This window comes from Archocentrus centrarchus, chromosome 15 (genome assembly GCF_007364275.1).
Source record: "Archocentrus centrarchus isolate MPI-CPG fArcCen1 chromosome 15, fArcCen1, whole genome shotgun sequence".
Lineage (NCBI taxonomy): Eukaryota > Metazoa > Chordata > Actinopteri > Cichliformes > Cichlidae > Archocentrus > Archocentrus centrarchus.
Genome location: NC_044360.1, coordinates 560,385 through 577,945, shown reverse-complemented (window position 1 = coordinate 577,945; position 17,561 = coordinate 560,385). Strand labels below are relative to the sequence as shown.

Genomic DNA, 17,561 nt, shown 5'->3' with positions numbered 1-17,561 from the left:
TTTACCCAAAGTTGATAATAAATAAAGAAAATTAACATGTTATTCATGTAAGATATTTTTTGTAAATCAAAATGATGTGACTTTATTGGGGGGGTTATAGTGAATGGATCAGATTATTGGGGGGGTCATAATCCCCCTATCCCCCCCACAAATTACGCACCTGCTGTGGGCTCAACTGTAACTAGCTTCAGGAAGGGGCCTCATTGAGTGACGCCACTGGAAAGATCTGCGTGGGGCCACGATCAGCTGTTCCAGTTCTCCAAACACCAAGGAAAGGAGCCTTAGTGCTTCCTTTGGCAGAGGAGACACATCCTGGAAGCATCATCAGGATGGCCGGAGAGGAGCAGATCATGGAGGATTCCCTGGAGCTGAACTGGAGCTGCTGACATCTGAGGTTTAGCAGCAGCTGTTACACTCACAGCTGAACTCCGACCTTCCTGCTGCTGCTGCATGGAGATCAGATTTAGATCAGCTTTGAAGATCATGAGCGGATCAGTCTGCATCAGTCATGATCTCCTCTGTTCCTGTTAGTCAAACTGATTAATGAACAGCTCTGACTCAGTGACAGAGGCTCATTAGTCTGTGCACGGTTTGGGGTTTTGTTTTGATTTGTGTTCATGTGTGACCGTTGATGCACCAACTGCCAGGAACATTTCCTCTATGGGAGACACTAACCAGTCTTATTTAAAAACAGATTAAATAGACCCTTTTACGGCCTACGTCATCAAAGGATGCGCACGCACTCTGGCAACGTAAGTGCTGCTCCATTCATATCAATAAGGACAACGAGACTGCGCAGCAATAAAACGTGATTTAAACGCGATATCAGCATCAAAATGTCTGCTGTTTCGTGTTTGGCTGTCAGAATTTCTACTCCGTTTGAGAGAAAACGGAGGCGTCTGTGGTTGTAAGCCATCAAATGTATTGATAAAAATTGGACTGAGGACGCGATCAGAAATGCTCACCATTTTATATCAGGTAAACTTATTTAAATACTCTGGTTTTACCTGGATGTCAGGTTTAGATATATTCTAATATCTAAAGTAAACAGTATTAGCTGGTAGCCTATTTTTGGCTTTTAAACTGTAGTGTGGCTATTTACAGGTGAGGCATCACTGGACTCAGAGAGTCCTGATTTTTAAATTAATATTTAATCACACTATAGATTCCAATATACAGTGCCAGTCAAAAGTATGAGCAGACTCACATATGAATGGTTGAGTGTGTCCAAACTTTTGACTGGAACAGTATATATTTTTTTCCAATGTAAATCAATAATAGCTGCAGCCGGAAAACTCCTAGCAAGCTAGAAAAGCAATTTGATGAAGTACTCACGCTGCCATGCAGGTACAATTGTGAGGACGTAGTTCTCTGACTTGTTTGCAAAAGCTGCTTTTCCACCAATGGGGTTCCGGTGCCAGTGCCAGTATTTGAACCATTCAGCGGTTTTTCCACCACGAATGCACTCGGTGCTCGGCCGTAAAACGGGTTCAACTCAGCCCCGCAAACTAGCTGGTCTGGAACCAAGAATGTGTGCCGAAAGCAGCAGAAGGGCGTGACTCTGCCATCTCAACATCCAGCTTTCTACCATATTACATGTGTATTACAGGAGAAAAGCGAAGCGATTTTCACGGCTGTGAATTAGGTTGGGCTCTAAGGCTGAACTTGCTGCTTTGTATCAGTTCATATCACAGATAAAAGGACACAAAGTGCGTACTTGTCGTCTTGCTCTAATCTCTGTCTGTGTTTCCCTCTGTGCTGCACACAGATGCTGCAGTAGTTTGGTTTGGACCCTAAAACGTATTTGCAGCACAGAAAGGGGAGCGTGTTCTCCCACGTTGGTGCGCTTCGGTTTCCGTGTCCAGACAAGGACCCACCCACGCTCATAAGTAAAGGAGCGGTTTGCAAGCGCGGTAGAAACGCGGGCCCGTTCCTAAGCTTTTCGCCAGTTCTTTTGGGAACAGCACGGGCACCGGCACCGGAACCCCAGTGGTAGTAAAGGGGCAAAAGAGCCGAGCCTCATACACAGCGGTCCTGTTTCCTTGTCTTTGACTTGGAAGAACTTCTGCCTTCAAGACACAAAACTCCGAGTCTGTGTCATATTTGATGCTCAGTACACGACCGCAAACAACATAATTGTAAGCATCCAGTGACATGTATGCGCGTAACTTCTCTCTGGTGTATAAACTGGGTTTCTCCACCAAATACATGTATATATCCACCCACTGGATCATACCTGTCAAGTCTCCCGTTTTGGCCAGGAAACTCCCGTATTTTACCCCTCTGTCCCGCCATCCTCCCGTATTATTATTTTCCTGTATTTTAATATAATAATTTTTAAAAAGCATTCCTGTGCTACTCCAAACTGAATTGTCACTAGCCTCTTGGGAACTGCAACCTGCAGTAGCCTGGGTGGCAGTTCTCACGAGTTTAGTGCCGACAGTGGGAACAAACCCGGAAAAACAACTGGACCTCGGGTTGGGCTCAGTGTTTCCAAATTAGCGGCTTTTCAGACCCCTGTAGCGAACACCCCCCCCCCCCCCCCCCCCCCCCCCCCCACACACACACACACACACACGTATGTCATTAAATTTGATATTCTAACATTAAGCAATATGGGACAAAATTGATCTATGTAATGTGGGTCTGGGCCACTTGCTAACATACTGCAGGGACCGGGGAGTCAGATGTTGGTGGTCAAAGTTAATTTTTGCAGGTTTTCATTATCTTTCATTTATAATCCCTTCGTATAGATTGAAACCTTTTAAACTCAGCCATAGTTTTGTTTCCAAAATGTGCGCGCTTCGTTACCTACGTCATTATTACTCCCAGAATTAAGGAGCTCCAAAGCAACAATCCGAAACATGGTAAATGTTAGAGGAAGTGTGGTTGTGCATCAGCTGCCCATTTCCACATTTTTTGGGAATGCCCTAAGAGTTCCCTCTATTGGACGGAAGTGACTAAGACTAGGGATGCGCCGATCCGATATTCAGTATCGGTATTGTCCGATCCTGGCCTAAATTACTGGATCGGATATTGGAAAGAAATAAAAAATGCAATCCGTTCCACTCCGACCCACATTAGCGGTATTACAGGTCTCCGTCGTCTTCTTCTTTTGTGGGTTTGCGGTTGACCAAACCAGCTTAGAGCTGCATTACCGCCTCCTACCGGAAGGGAGTGGGGATCAGGAAATAACCCCCTCAGTTCTCCATCGCTGTGACGGATTCCCTTTGACACTGAGTGATCATCGCTGACATGTTTTTCCGCCTCCACCGCTCTATGTCGTGTTTGTGTGTTGTGCTCGCTGTGCTGAGAATTTCAGCTGTTATTTTTTTCTCTACTTCAGCTCCCGGACATACTGCTAGTGAGCGCTGCGTCCGGTACCGGAAGGACCCCTTCCCCGTCAAAATATTTTTGATACTTTAATCCCTGATTAGTGACTAAATATAGACCTGCAGTAGAAACGTATTTAGGAGGATGCTTGTGAATATAAAACATTACAAGATTACGCTCACGCAGCCCCCAGTTTTTCAACATAAACACTGATGATGCAACAGCAGCAGTCAGCTGATTTACCTGCAGTCTGTCTGCACAAACGCAAAGAGGCGGAGCCGGTGAGCTCAGATGGAGCGGAAGGAAGTTTTCTCCCTGTAAGCACCATTAAACCTTTACTGGGAAACAGCTGGAGGTCCTTCATCAACCACCTGATCAGCAGGTGAAGAAAAGAGAACTTTGTAGCTGCTTCATCCACCCTGTTTGTTTCACACAGGGAAAAACTGCAGTAACCCTGAAGTTACCATGGCCACCACCAATGGTAACGGCAGAGAAGTAAGTAAGTTGTTTCTCCGCCATTAGTACATTGAGCTAGTGGTGGGCAGATGGATCCTAATATCGATAATATGGATGCCAACGTTGGTATTGGTAATGATGTAATGAGATCGATACTTCAGTTTCTCTCCTGTATGCAGTGCTGCGTTTTCATCAAAGATGTGAGCTGACTGTCTAAGTGTGGCTCCTGTCACAGAGCAGGCACACTCTGCTCCTCCCCTCCCCACAGTGTTTTGTTATACTGTCATGTGACGCATAACATATTTTCAGTGGCGCAAAAAGGGGATATGCACTATATGCAATGCATAGGGGCGCCGCACAAGAGGGGGGCGCCAAAACGATGTGGGAAAATATTTCTGTAGTTGCATTTTCTGTATTTAACAGCTGTGCATATGACATGATCAATAACAGGCGCGGCGCTGATTAGGCGCCCCTGCGCTCCTTCACCTCCCCTCCTCCTGTCCCCAAGACAGTCGTAAGTTATGTCATAGAAGTCTTGTATTTTATAAGTCCATGAATAAGTGATCTGCACACATGAACACAGTAAATGTTGAGAGGATGCGGCTGGTGTGTGTGTGTGTGTGTGTGTGTGTGTGTGTGCGCGCGTGCGCGCGCAGTGTTCAGCTAGCGCTGGTCTGAGACGCCCTTTAGTCGGGCTGAGGATTTCACCTTCACTTTCGGAGCTCTGCTGTCTCTGCATTTAGCAAACAGGAGCCCCCCCCCCGCGGACTCCGCACCGGCTAGATCGCTGCTTTGATCGCTGCTTGCGCCTTCATGATTTCACTGCAATTTACAATCTACCACAGCAGGGAAAGTTCACAATGTGCACGTTTGATGTCCCTAAGGTGATGCGCGCACTTGATGTCGCGGCTACAGAAATCGAAATGACAACCAGCATGAATGAGAAGTAAGAAGAAAACGAAGATCAAATGAAAATTTCAGGCATGATCGCTGACAAGTTTTTTCCACGCCTCCATTGTCTGTGTGGTTTTACTCACTGTGCAGAGAATGGCAGCTGTTATTTTTTTCCTTACATCAGCTGTAGCCACCAGAACGATCACTATAACCACAATCTGGTGGTAATCACACTATTGTGGTTTGGTTTGTGCGATTGTTTGGTGCCGTTTCCTTCACTTTCTATGAAGTGACAGATTTCCTGAGGCAGCTCATGGCACCTGTGTCACTGAAAAAAGTGCTGACTGATGTTTTATCCGCTGATCAATCGGCAATACGCAAAACTGGTGCACAGTTCTTGGCCTGCCGGCAGCTGTTGCAATGAGTGGGATTTGTAGTATAAGTGGTGGGAGCACATTTACCCACTGGCTATTAATAATAGCTGTATGAAATCATCTTGAGGGCCGTATAAAATTAGATCGTGGGCCGGAAGTAGCCCGCAGGCCTTGAGTCTGACACATGTGACATAGAGAAAAACTGCAGTACAGAAGGTAAAATGTGCAGATGAAATTTCTGGCTAGGTTTGGGGGGGGGGGCCTAAAAATGTGTCCGCATACACCTCAGAAATTATATAGCTGCGCCCCTGCATATTTTACTTGGGGAAAAAAAGGATTTTGCTATGAAACATTTAAAGTAAATTTAAATTTAAATTTGTAGAAAATTAGTGAATGAAGGGACATTTTTTATTAAATTTTTTTATTATACTATCTGAATGATCTACCTGGAAAAAAGTTTGCATTTGTTCTTGAGTGATGATTTTGTACACTTCATTTATAAAAAAAAAAAAAGAAAATTGTTTATTGGTTATTGTTGTCTGGGAAAGATGAAAGCTTATTTCACAGTATTTAGATACACATATTACAGCGTCAGTGACCCTGTGGCCTTGGCGGAGGTTTGCGCTCTCTGAGTGCTTCTAGTTAATAATCAGATTTTGTCAACTACTAGCTAATTTTTTAGTTGTTTTGTTATTAAATATCTACAATTGTACAGATCATACGTGTTCAATAAAGTTCAAGGATTTTTTTTTTTTTTTGCTGTATCTCGCGACACTTCTCCGCCCTTGGGAGTGACTTCGGGTTCCGCCACAGTTTCCGGGCCGTTTCTCGGACTCTGACGCTAACATCGGCGAACCGAGTGGATCAGTCATGACATCGCAGAGGAGAGTCCCCGGTAAAGGCGCCCGGTGAGTACTCTGTTAGCGGACCCGCCGTGAGACGTTTAGCCGCAGACGTAGTTCGTGTCAGCCTCAGGAAGGAGGCTCGATCTGAGACTGATAAGCTGTTGTGTTGGATTGTGTTTGTCGAGGGTTAAACGCGGTAATGAGCGGTCCGCGTGAGCTGGCTTTGTTCGGTTAAAATGAGCTGACAGGTGATCGTATTTCCTGTTTTTACATCATACTGTTAAAATAATCTGTGGACGTTATTTCGCTTTGTTGTTGTGCTGTGAAAAATGTGTTTTTATCTTCTGCACCACTCTGTTTGATTTTGTGTCAAATGATTCTTAGTGTCCGGTTTCTAGATCCGTGACTGCTGCGGTACCGTTACAGTACCGTCCCTCAAAGTCCCCCTGAAAGCGTTTTTATTTAAACTGATGAGGTGCGTGTTGGTGAACACTGCGTGCCGGGGCAAAGTCTCTGTACGCCGCGAGATCAGAGTTTGCAGCTGCGCAGCCGCAGAGGTTTCCGTGGACTCTGGCTGAGCTGCGCTGACGTGTGACAGCTATCAGCTGTACCCAGCGACCCCGCCCCCTTATCTCCGCGTCTATGCTGGAATGAGCTCAGCATATCCACCTTGGTGCCCCCGGCCTGTTTCTCCCCATCCGACCCGAAGCGCCCCGCCCCGCTCCACGCAGGGCCCAATTGGTTAGGACGCTGCTTCTAAGCCCCGCCCCAGTGCGCCTGGTTTATGCCCCGCCCCGGACCGAGTGCGTACGTGCGGGCTGGTAGGCAGTAATGGCGGGCTGTTGATCCTGCTTCCGGTGAGCTACAGCGAAGGGACCCAGCAGAAATACCAGAAACACCGGCACCGGGCGCGTTTGCGAGCGGCTGAAACGGAGGCGCTTTCCCCGCTGATCTTCCGTTACTGAAAGGCAGCATGAGGTAAAATCACTCCGTTTATAGAGCTTATGGTCCGGGTAGACACACAGACGGCTTAACGTTATAGTTGGAGGCAGCGGTTATGAAACCGGGGCAGGCAGAGGACTTACGGAGACTGTCTCATTTAGTTACGATTTTTTAAAATAAATAACCTGGTTCACCTGATCATTAAAAAGCGAAGAAATTCTCGCTTTTTATTTATTTTTTTTAAACAAACTGTCGGAGTTAAGTTTATATGAGAGAGGAAGAAGAAAAGCAGCAGCAGCGGCAGCGGCCTTTGGTGGGTTTAGGTGCTGGTTTGTGCCTCTAAAGCGGGGAATGAAGTGCTAAACGTCCCTCTGGCTGTTGTTTGGGGGGTAATTCTAGCTAAGGGGGGGGGGGGGGTTGTTACAGGATTTCAGGCTCTGACACGGAAACGGAAAAAAAAAAATCATACTATTGATTATTAACATTTATTTATCACCTTCTGATGGAGCTGCCTGTCAAGATTCTGCTCCATTAAATGCTTACAGAGGACTTCTTTCTTGAAGGTAATTCACAGTAGAAGACAGACGGCAGGTAGACGGTAATATCAGAGTCAGAAGAATTTATTGTCATTATGTATCAGACATAGAACGAAACCACGTTCCAGAACAAGAAAAGACAAACAAATCAATCAAACAGGGGAGATAAGTGTCTGCGGCCTTCAGCCATCGAAGGCACTGCCGGTTTAAAAAGAAGATGGAAACATAGCGAATAAATTGGATAAGTGAGGAGAAAAAAGCATCTCATACTTCTCATACTTCCTCATAGTTCTGGAAAACACCACAAACATCCTGCAGGGTTTTTCCTGCAAACCAAAAGTCCCACACTGCTACAAAAATATTGCTCAGTTCCTCAACTATTCAAGTCCTCATTGATAATACATATACATAAACCTGCCATAGTTACTTTTTATTAAGAAAGTCTGGCTCTAACAGGTATAATGTCACAATGGCCGTAACCCTGCAGTTCTTCATCGCACACACAGACGTTTTTAATCAGATGGATTTCCTGCAGCTTTAACCGAACATGAAGCTGCCATAGGCCCGTGGACAGGCTGAACGAGGCACAGCAGCTGCTTTCTGTGTGTTGTACAGAGTGCTTTGAGTGCTCAGCTAGAGTAGAAAAGTGCTATTTAAACTAGTCCATTCTCCAACATTGTCTTAATAATCATTCAAAGCCTAAAACACAGGGCGCACTGGTTCAGCTGTCGCACAGGAGGACCTGTTCACTTACAGTAAACTTAATTTTATTTTATCTGAGCTTTTATTATAAACCTCACTTTAAAGCAGTTTAAACCAGATCTATTACATCTATAATCTTATTACTTTAATTTACTGCATTTACCAGATTTAGCATTAAACTTATATAAACCTATGACACGTTTACACGTTCCTTCATGATGGAAAACGTCAAATATTTAACCAAACAGTTAAAGGAGAAGTTAGAGTTTATTTTTATGTCTGTGTAGGTTCTCAGTCATGCAGGTCATAGTATCTCTGGAGCTTGAAAAAAGGTGACTGGACTTCTTCTTGTTTCTTGAAGACTTTCATCTCTCATCTGAAAGGCTTCTTCAGTTCTTCAGAACTCCAGAGTTTGTTTTTATGTATTTTTACCTTTAAATAACTGATCAGTAACACGTGGTATCAAAAGGATCAATACCAGCTGTGAGCCTGCCCTCTGTTGATCAGTAATCAGCTGATTATCACACAGGACCTGAGTGCCAGTTGAGCTGCGGGGGTCAGAGGTCACACAGTGAGGTTTATCAGGCCAGTGAGTGCCTGTTTACAGCTGATACTGAGACACACCCTGAGGCCATGCCCCCTGTTTGACAGCTGAACAGTCAGCTGATCAGAGAGTCCTTCTGATAGTTATTTATGTTTCAACAGTTTACTGTGAGGGGTTTCTGCACACGCCCAGTGTCACACACTTTAACATTTACTTACTCTGTTTGGAAGTACTCGTACTCCTGTGAAGTACTTCATCAGGGCAGGAAATATTGCAGGCTGTTTAAAGTACTTGCGGTTGTGTTTGAAGTACTTTTTTTTTTTTTTTTTTGTTTGTTTGTCTCCCCCCCCCCCCCCCCAAGTACCACAGGGTGTGTGTGTTTACTGGGGACAAGTTAAGCTGATTGGTCTGTGGTGAGCCACAACCCTCTGACCAATCACAGAGTACAATGCTGCTGCATCCACAAACAGCTGATTGAACAAAAGCAGCTTTTTTGAATGAGCTTTACTGTCATTGTGTGAGTGACTCAGAGGAGCTGCGGCGCTCGCCGTCTGACTGCGGTGGTTATTATTACAGACTGAGGTCATGGGGGAGGATCATGATGGTGTAAAAATAACATGAGGAATGAAGAACATGTAATCTGATCCTGAGGAAACGTTAAACTCAGAATTTTCAGTTTCAGTGAAATCACCGTGTCCTCTCTACTTCCTGTTTCCTGTCCAGGATGTTGTCAGAGGAAATGGCGGCAAGCGGCCTGAAACAGTGCCAGCAGGCCCAGGATCAGCTGGAGGAGGCCATCGGAGCTGTGATGAAGGCGGAGCAGCAGCTGAGGGAGAACAGCAGAGAGGTGAGCGCTTTCTCTCTCTCTCTGAACAGGAAGTATGTTAAGTCACTATAAAGTTTGCAGTCACATGACCTGCGGTGTGATTGGCTCCCTGTGAGCAGTCCAATGCCAGGTTAGGACTTTTATTGTGAAAGGCAAGAACAGGAAGAAGCTGTTTTAGCAGATCAGATGGTGATGGCGCAGACTTGTTCAACATGCCACTACACAGGAGACATGTCTGCAGACAGATAACTCCCGATCGATCAGAGTTGGTGTGCAGCAGGTTAGTGGGAGGACGATAAGAAGATTCAGAATAAACTGGACAGTAATCGTTTACCTGTAATCATATTGTGGCGCTCACCTGGAAGCACACATCATGTTTTTTGCAGGGACGCTTCCTGCTGCGAGGCTCAGGTGAGTTTAGAGTGTCATAAAGAGTTAACCTGCAGAGCTGCTTGTAAGAAGAAGTAAAGATCAGCATTCACTGCAGGTCAGCTGACTCACAGGAAGCTCCTCCCCAAACCTCCGATTGTAAACACCTTCCACCTCCTGGATACGTTTATTAACTCATAACCTGCGTTAGTGGGTTTATACCTGAATCTGTGAAACGATCCTGACTGCAGCTCCAACATAAACTCCACTTTCACCAAACAGAGGCCGTTTGAAACGTTTTATTGACACACTGACGGTTTACAGCGAAATGCTCGCTCTGAGAACGTTGTCTCCGTTAAACTGCTGCGTCATCACTGAGCTGACCAATCAGCTGGCTCCGGGCCAGGCCACCTGTTATTTATATCAAACTCTGAAATGTCTGAGCTTTAAATACATGTGGCTTGTACTTTTGAGAGTGACCAATCACAGCCAGCCATCAGTCCATCATCATCTTCATCACCGCTGACTCAGTGAGGCTGAAAACCACCTGAAATCCTGCCTTTGTCTGCACCTGAGGATCATGAGCCAGCAGCAGAGGAGGAGGAGGGTCAGGACAAGGCAGCTTATAAACCTGCAGAGAGGCAGAGGAGCTCAGAGGACTGAGCTCAGCTTCAGGCTGTGGACTCTGCTGCCGCTCAGCCTGCTGGACTTTAACTCTGAAAGTTTCTCCACTTCATCTTCAGGTAAAACTTCAGCCTTCGGAGTCCGGCTCAGGCCTGCTTTAATGATTATCGATCAGGTATTCACAGGAATTATTTCAGCCTCTGGATCCTACAGCAGTCATATTTAATGTCAGTAAATGATCAGCTTCAGCTTTGTCACAGTTCCACGAATTCTCTGGAGTTGAGATGTTTTTTATTTCTGTGAGGTAAACTTTATTTCGATAAGCAGGAGAAACCTGAAACAAAACAGCTTAAAGGCAGCAGAACTCCACCAGAGTCCTGATCAGCTGATCGTGAAGACAGGCTGATCTTTAACCTGTCAGCTGATTGATCGCTAGTCATTACCAGCTCCACAAGAAGATGGTGCTCATCTATGGTGATGTGAATGTTCGTGTCACCGTCTGTGCAGCGCCGTGAGGCTTCTTATCGTCCAGATGTTTAGTCTCGTGTTGATCGGCAGGTTCCTGTCGTTCGTGCGGCAGCGTCGTCCTCTGAACTGCTCACTGTCTGAGTTTGAAGCACACGGCTCACTGCGTCTCACCTGTGTGTAGTGGGCTTTGGAGACTTTGAAATCGGCCCTCCGAGGTGGAGATGGATCAGACTCACAGCTACAGTTTGAGGTGGAAACACATTCATATGTTAGTTTTTAGGTGTTTTGTCAATAATTGTTTTTGAAGGATCTTTGTGTGGTTCCTGAGCAATTTTTCAATTTTCAATTCAATTTTATTTATATAGCGCCAAATCACAACAAACTGTCGCCTCAAGGCGCTTTGTATTGTGGGTAAAGACCCTACAATAATGCTCAGGGGTTCCTTTATGATGTCACTCAAACAGGAAGTGTGGTGTTTAACCAAAATGTGACTTTTTCAGTGTTTGTTTCACAGTTGGATGTTTTTGATGTCGACTCCAGGAAGCCGTAACTGATGTGGATCCTAAAGAAACAAACTTCTCTCTTAACACGTCTCACCTGTGTGCCCCCTCAGGTGCGCTTGGAGCTGCAGAGCTGTGTGAGCCGCCAGCAGGAGGCACTGCGCTGCAGGGAGGTGTGGCTTCTCAGTCAGATCGAGCTACTTGAACAAGTGAAGACGGAAACTCTGCAGCAGCAACTGCACCAGCTGTACCGGGTAACTGGGACCACTGGTTTTGTACTGGGGCGGGGTCTGATTACCTGTTTGTTTACCTGTGCTGTGTCTGTGCTGCAGCTCAGAGGTCAGTTTGACGTGATCGCCCATCAGCTGCAGAACTCCAACAGCAGCAACGACCTGAACAACCAGCTGACCAGCTGCATGGAGAAGTACGCTCACACACGCACACGATCACATACGCATGCTCACACAGACACTCCCGCTCACACACACACAGGCTGACAGCTGCTATGTGTCAGCAGCAGGTCTGTAAATAGAAAACATTCCTTGTGGACGCATTCAGACCTGACTGATCACCTGTGGTCTCCTCTGGTCTCCTTGCTGACATCCACGTTCTCACCTGTTTTGTAGCTTCACCTGTCTGCACACTCATGCTACTTTCCCACTGCCGAGGTGCCGGTGCTCGTGCCAGCGCTGGTGTCGGTTTCAGTGAACCGGCGAAACGCTTAAGAACGGGCCCGCGTTCCCACCGCGTTTCTGTGAACCGCTCCTTTACGTATGAGTGTGGGCGGGTCCTCGTCTGGACACGAAGTCGAAGCGCACAAACGTGGGAGAACACGCTCCCCTTTCTGTGCTGCAAATACGTTTTAGGGTCCAAACCAAACTACTGCAGCATCTGTGTGCAGCACAGAGGGAAACACAGACAGCGATTAGAGCAAGACGACAAGTACGCACTTTGTGTCCTTTTATCTGTGATATGAACTGATACAAAGCAGCAAGTTCAGCCTTAGAGCCCAACCTAATTCACAGCTGTGAAAATCGCTTCACTTTTCTCCTGTAATACACATGTAATATGGTAGAAAACTGGATGTTGAGACGGCAGAGTCACGCCCTTCTGCCGCTTTCGTCACATGTTCTTGGTTCGAGACCAGCTAGTTTGCGGGGCCCGAGTTGAACCTGTTTTTCGGCCGAGCACCGAGTGCTTCCGCGGTGGAAAAACTGCCAAACGGTTCAAATACTGGCACCGGCTCAGGAACCCCGTCGGTGGAAAAGCGGCCTCAGTTCAGCCGTGCAAGTGTGCAGACTGCAACATGAAAACGGTGCCGGCTGATGAAGACGACAGAAACGCAGAGGAGCAGTCTGAGTACAGCCACCTTTAACACGGATGTACTCAGATTCCTCCTCTAACAAAATGAAGCTGATAGTTTGGATTTTACATTCATCAGAAAGGAACACAGTCCAAGGGCTCTTTAAGCAGCTTGTACCTGTAGAGTGTCACTTGAAGACATTTGTCAGTCTTCCTGTTCCTGCTGGTGTGTAAGGTGTAACTGTTGGGTGAGTTTGTTTTCTCCTCCTGTGTGTGCAGGTTGTCCTCTCTGAGTCTGACTCCAGAGGAAACGCCTGAGATGAGTTTCCATGCCGACACTCGCTCTCTGAGGCAGGCCATCACCTCATTTGGCAGTGTCACCGCACAGGTAACACACACGCACACAGACTTGAAGTTCTCAAACCTTTTCCAAGCCTTCCTCTAACTCTGACAGTAGGTCTTTCAGGTGTTTTCATGCTGACAGGGTGTATTTTCTCTCCTTCCTGTTTGCAGCTTGTGGAGGGTGTGTCCTCCAAGAGCCCCACCCACCAGAGGCCTCAGGTCCAGAGTTGTCCAGTAACAGCAAAGAAGCAGGTAAGTTGTGTCCTGATGAGGAGGAGGTGAGGATGAGGAGGCGTGAATGCTGATGGCATCTTTCTCTCTGCAGAAGACTGACATCGCCGATCTGAGCAATTGGCTCTTGGGAGCTCGACCTACCAACAGTTGCACTCCCATTGGCTACCAGTCCAGCAAGAACCCACAGGATTGGCTGCTGTCACACAAGGAGACCAAGGTGAGTCCTCAGGTGTTGACCTCAGAACAGGCTCCGGGTCTGATCTCAGGGTTTGCTGCTGACCTACTGTACTTCCTGTTTCTGTGTCAGACTTCCTGTCCCATGCTGGCCTCCATGGACTTCCTGCAGGCCTGGGGTCAGCTCAGGGATCTGGAGGCATGGCTTCTGCAGGATCACACCCCCATCAGCCGGGAGAGGAGTGGCAGCAGCTGTAGCTCCTCTTTCTCCATTGAGAAGATTGACGACTCAGAGTTCACCGCTACTCCTGAGGAGGAGGAGCTGAGCGACTGGCTCATTACCCCACCCACTGCCGCCATGGAGACCATGTCAGATGCTGAGCGTTGGCGGCGTGTCTTTAAGCCATTCGAGGAAAGCTGGTCATCCAGTGATTGGCTGCCGGCGGCGAGTCGTCCAACCACCGACTGCTCGTCCTGCTGTCAGACCATCAGCGCCGTGGAGATCGAGAACCTGGGCCAGCTGAAGTGCCTGAAGACTCCGCCCACCTCTAACCCCGCCTCTCCAACCTCCCCAGCCCCCACTGTGGCCTCCCCTGTGTCCGTGGAGGCGTGGCTGCAGCAGACCGTGCCAACCCCACAGACCTGCCGGGCTAACGAGCTCTGCTCCACCTACTCTGCCTGCGTCTGCGAGGAGAACTGTGGCAGGGAGGCACTGAGCCGCTGGCTGCTGCAGCAGGATGGCCGTGACAAGAATGGTGTCCCCAAAAATGCCCCACCCACCGCCAAGAATGTCCCACCCACACTGTTCCACAGAGAGCAGGAAGAGAAGGTAAGAGCCAATCACAGTCTGATGCTCAGTGAAACTCGCATAAGAATCGGGTGATTGATTGATTGGTCAATCGACAGGTTCAGGCCATCCTGGAGGCGTGGCTCCACCCCAGCACGACCTCCTCCCCCTGCAGGACTCCACTGCAGGCTCTCACCTCCTCCCTCTCTGACTGGGTGGCTCCTGAGGAGGAGGAGAAGGCGAGTCGAGAGGAGAGCAGCTCCAAGCCTTCCTCTTCCTCGTCTCCGTTTCAGCGCCCTCTGGATCCGGAACTCTGGGTGTTTCCAGGAAAGAGCCCGGCGCCCGTGTCTGGAGGTCTGACCTGCCCCGTCGAGGAGGAGGAGGAGGAGGAGGAGGAGGACAAGTGGCTGCTGAAGAAGAGGAGTCATGCTCAGGTGAGCGCAGCCTGGACCGGAACAGACGGTTTCCTTCCTGTTTGTTTCCTGTGTACTGACTGCTTCCTGTGTACTTCTTGTTTAGGAGCGCCTGGCTGCAGCGCTGCCCACAATGTGTGACCTGTTCTCCTGCATGAAGGTGGGCGGAGACAAAGAAAAATGGCTGCACAGAGCTCCTGTGCAGGTGAGTTACCTGCAGCATGTGATGTGGTGTGTGTGCACGTGTTTCAAAAATGTGTGCGTCTCTCACCTGTATGTCTCACCTGTGTGTGTCCTACAGATGTGATGCTGAAGATAGATGCTTCTCTTCTGGGAGTCACTTTATCGCTGATCAGCGCACATGATCTCAACTATCTAACCGTCATCGCCTTTTTCTCCTTGCTGTGACATCGTCACGCAGAGCTGCTGCCCACCCTTCTCCTCCAATCAGAGCAGCCTGATGCCCCTTTCAGACACAGCTGGCCCCACCCCTCAGAGGCATTCCTGAGTGTGGTGGTGGTGGCGGCGAGTATTTGGATGTGTTGGAGGTGATTGTTACTCTGTCAAAGCGGCGGGAAACAGGAAGCTGTCCCATCAGTGGGAGGAGTCTGAAAGGGGCTTCAGAGAAGTTCATTTTCCTAAAGATGGCGAGTGAGACATTTCAGCTTGTAATCAATAACCGATCAATCACTGATCAATAATCAGCCTTTAGAGCTGTTTCACTTCTTCTGGAAGAGATGTGAGGGGGTAGGGTCAGAGACACGAGGGTGGGACTATAAGGATGTGTGGGTGGGGTTTATTTTAAATATAATTAAGCCTTTATTTTAACCACTGATGTCACTTCCTTTAACTGAGATTTTTTTTTTCTTCTTTCTAAAACCTGCTGACATCAGAGACCCACTTCTGTCTGGCCTGCAGGCTTCCTTCCTGTCACGTGTGTGAGGGAGGGACTCTGTTTCCCAGATTGCTTTGTGTAAAGGAGCCCTGCAGGCTGGTCACATGACTCTGCAGTCAGCAGTGATTGGTGCTTTGTGTTGAGGCTCTGAGGTTTGTAGGGGTGGGGCTTCACCATATTGAGCTGTGATTCTTTACAGTAATAAAGTTTTCTGACATCATCACTGTGTCTGTGACATCACTTTCTGGTAGTGATGGTTACCAGGTGTAGCTGCACACATTGGTTAGTCCGGCTGTGTGTTCGATGACATCGGTGCATTCTCATTGGGTAATGTGTGATTGATAGCGATCTCCCTGACTTCTTGGTCCTTTCTGACTCCAACTCACAGGTGAGCAGGCCTCACACCTGCAAGTCCAGGAGATCTCCACCTGAAATCTTCAGAGGAATGCTGATGCTGCCCACTGATCCAGACTGAAACCTGAACCTGGTTCTTGGCTCACCTGGCTGTGAGTGTCTGTGTGACGTAACAGAGCAAACTCAGCATGTAGGTTAGGTGGCTGCTCGGCACAGGTGAGAGCAGGTAAAAAGGTTCAGAATCACCTTCTAATGACGAGGTGTTTAATCTTTACTGAAACGGGACAGAGACGGCACTCAGGTAAACCGCAGCATGAAGCACACCTGTATCAGCTGATATGGAGCTCAAGCTGTGTAACTGCCCAGCTTCAGTCGCACTGAGGAGCGGGTCACCAATAAACACATGAACCCTAATCAATACAAAACAATCACACAGTCCTGCTGCTTTAAATGCCATCCATCCATCCATCCATCCATCCATCCATCCATCCATCCATTCATCCATTCGCTTCCACTCATCCTGTTCAAGGTTGCGGGGGGGCTGGAGCCTATCCCAGCTGTCACAGGGCGAGAGGCAGGGTACACCCTGAACAGGTCGCCAGCCTGTCACAGGGCAAACACACAGAGACAAACAACCTTTCATACTCACACCTATGGGCAATTTAGTGTAGCCAATTAACCTAACCCCAATAAGTGCATGTCTTTGGACTGTGGGAGGAAACCCACGCAAGCACGGGGAGAACATGCAAACTCCACACAGAGGGAGGGAGGGGCCTGGGCCAAGGTGGAATCAAACCCAGGCCTTCCAGATGTTATTCTGTGAGGCAGCAGTGCTAACCACTGTGCCACCGTGCTGCCCTCCTGCTCTTTAAATGCCATAAAACTTTATTTAGAGAAACAGCAACTTCCACACAGACGATCACATGATCAGCAGGAAGCTAAACAGCAAAGATTCAGAAAATTCAGTCATAATCAGGAATCAATAATCAGTTTATTTGGTTTGAAACAGTGGAAATGAGGCTGGTCTGGTGCTGGCTGTCAACATGCTAATGATAAACTTCCTGTTTACTGCTGCTGAGGTCACACCCACCATCAGGAGGACGCTGATAGGGGACGATTCCATCACGGTGACATCACTGGAAACCGAAGGGGTCCACCAGGCCGAGGAACAGGGGCTGAGCATGAGATTCAGTTTAATAGAGTTTAAGTAGAGTCAGAGGAGGTGTACCTGGTGGGAGAGTTTTATTTTCCATAAATCCTTTGAGGTCAGAGGTCACATAATCACTTCAGATCCAAACGTGTTAACATCAGTCCTCAAAGTATCCCAGAGTTCCTGTTTAAACCAGAAACAGGGATGTGTCTACAGTCAGGTGATCACCTGAGACACACTCCACGTCCAGCAGGAGGTCCCAGAGCAGCCGCAGGTTCACATTTACTCGTTTTTCTGTCTCTGAAGGTTAGGTTAGGGGTTAAGGTTAGAAGGTTCAGGAGCACCTTTCTTGATGGAGACAGGTGTGACGTGTGTGTGTGTGTGTGTGTGTGTGTGTGTGTGGGTCGTCTTTGCTGACTGCAGCGGAGCAGCCGTGGGTCTAAGGAAGATGCAACATGGGAACAATGAAGCCGCGCAGTGTGTGAGCTGCTGACTTT

General features: G+C 47.8%; 1 protein-coding gene across 3 annotated transcripts; it reads left to right on the top strand.

The window, feature by feature from the left end:
• The first annotated feature begins 233 nt into the window (after window positions 1-233).
• Window positions 234-15,780, top strand: ncoa4 (nuclear receptor coactivator 4). Of its 3 annotated transcripts, none has more exons than XM_030747466.1 (11): window positions 234-394; window positions 9,350-9,473; window positions 11,527-11,667; window positions 11,746-11,837; window positions 12,995-13,103; window positions 13,229-13,309; window positions 13,383-13,508; window positions 13,599-14,294; window positions 14,372-14,686; window positions 14,772-14,870; window positions 14,967-15,780. In XM_030747466.1, the coding sequence occupies exons 2-11, from the start codon at window positions 9,351-9,353 to the stop codon at window positions 14,970-14,972; spliced, it is 1,788 nt and encodes a 595-aa protein (XP_030603326.1). In that variant the 5' UTR covers window positions 234-394; window position 9,350; the 3' UTR covers window positions 14,973-15,780. The 3 variants fall into 3 exon arrangements, with proteins under 3 accessions (XP_030603326.1, XP_030603324.1, XP_030603325.1); XM_030747464.1 differs by lacking the exon at window positions 234-394 and adding an exon at window positions 5,808-5,965; XM_030747465.1 differs by lacking the exon at window positions 234-394 and adding an exon at window positions 6,703-6,880.
• The last annotated feature ends 1,781 nt before the right edge of the window (window positions 15,781-17,561 follow it).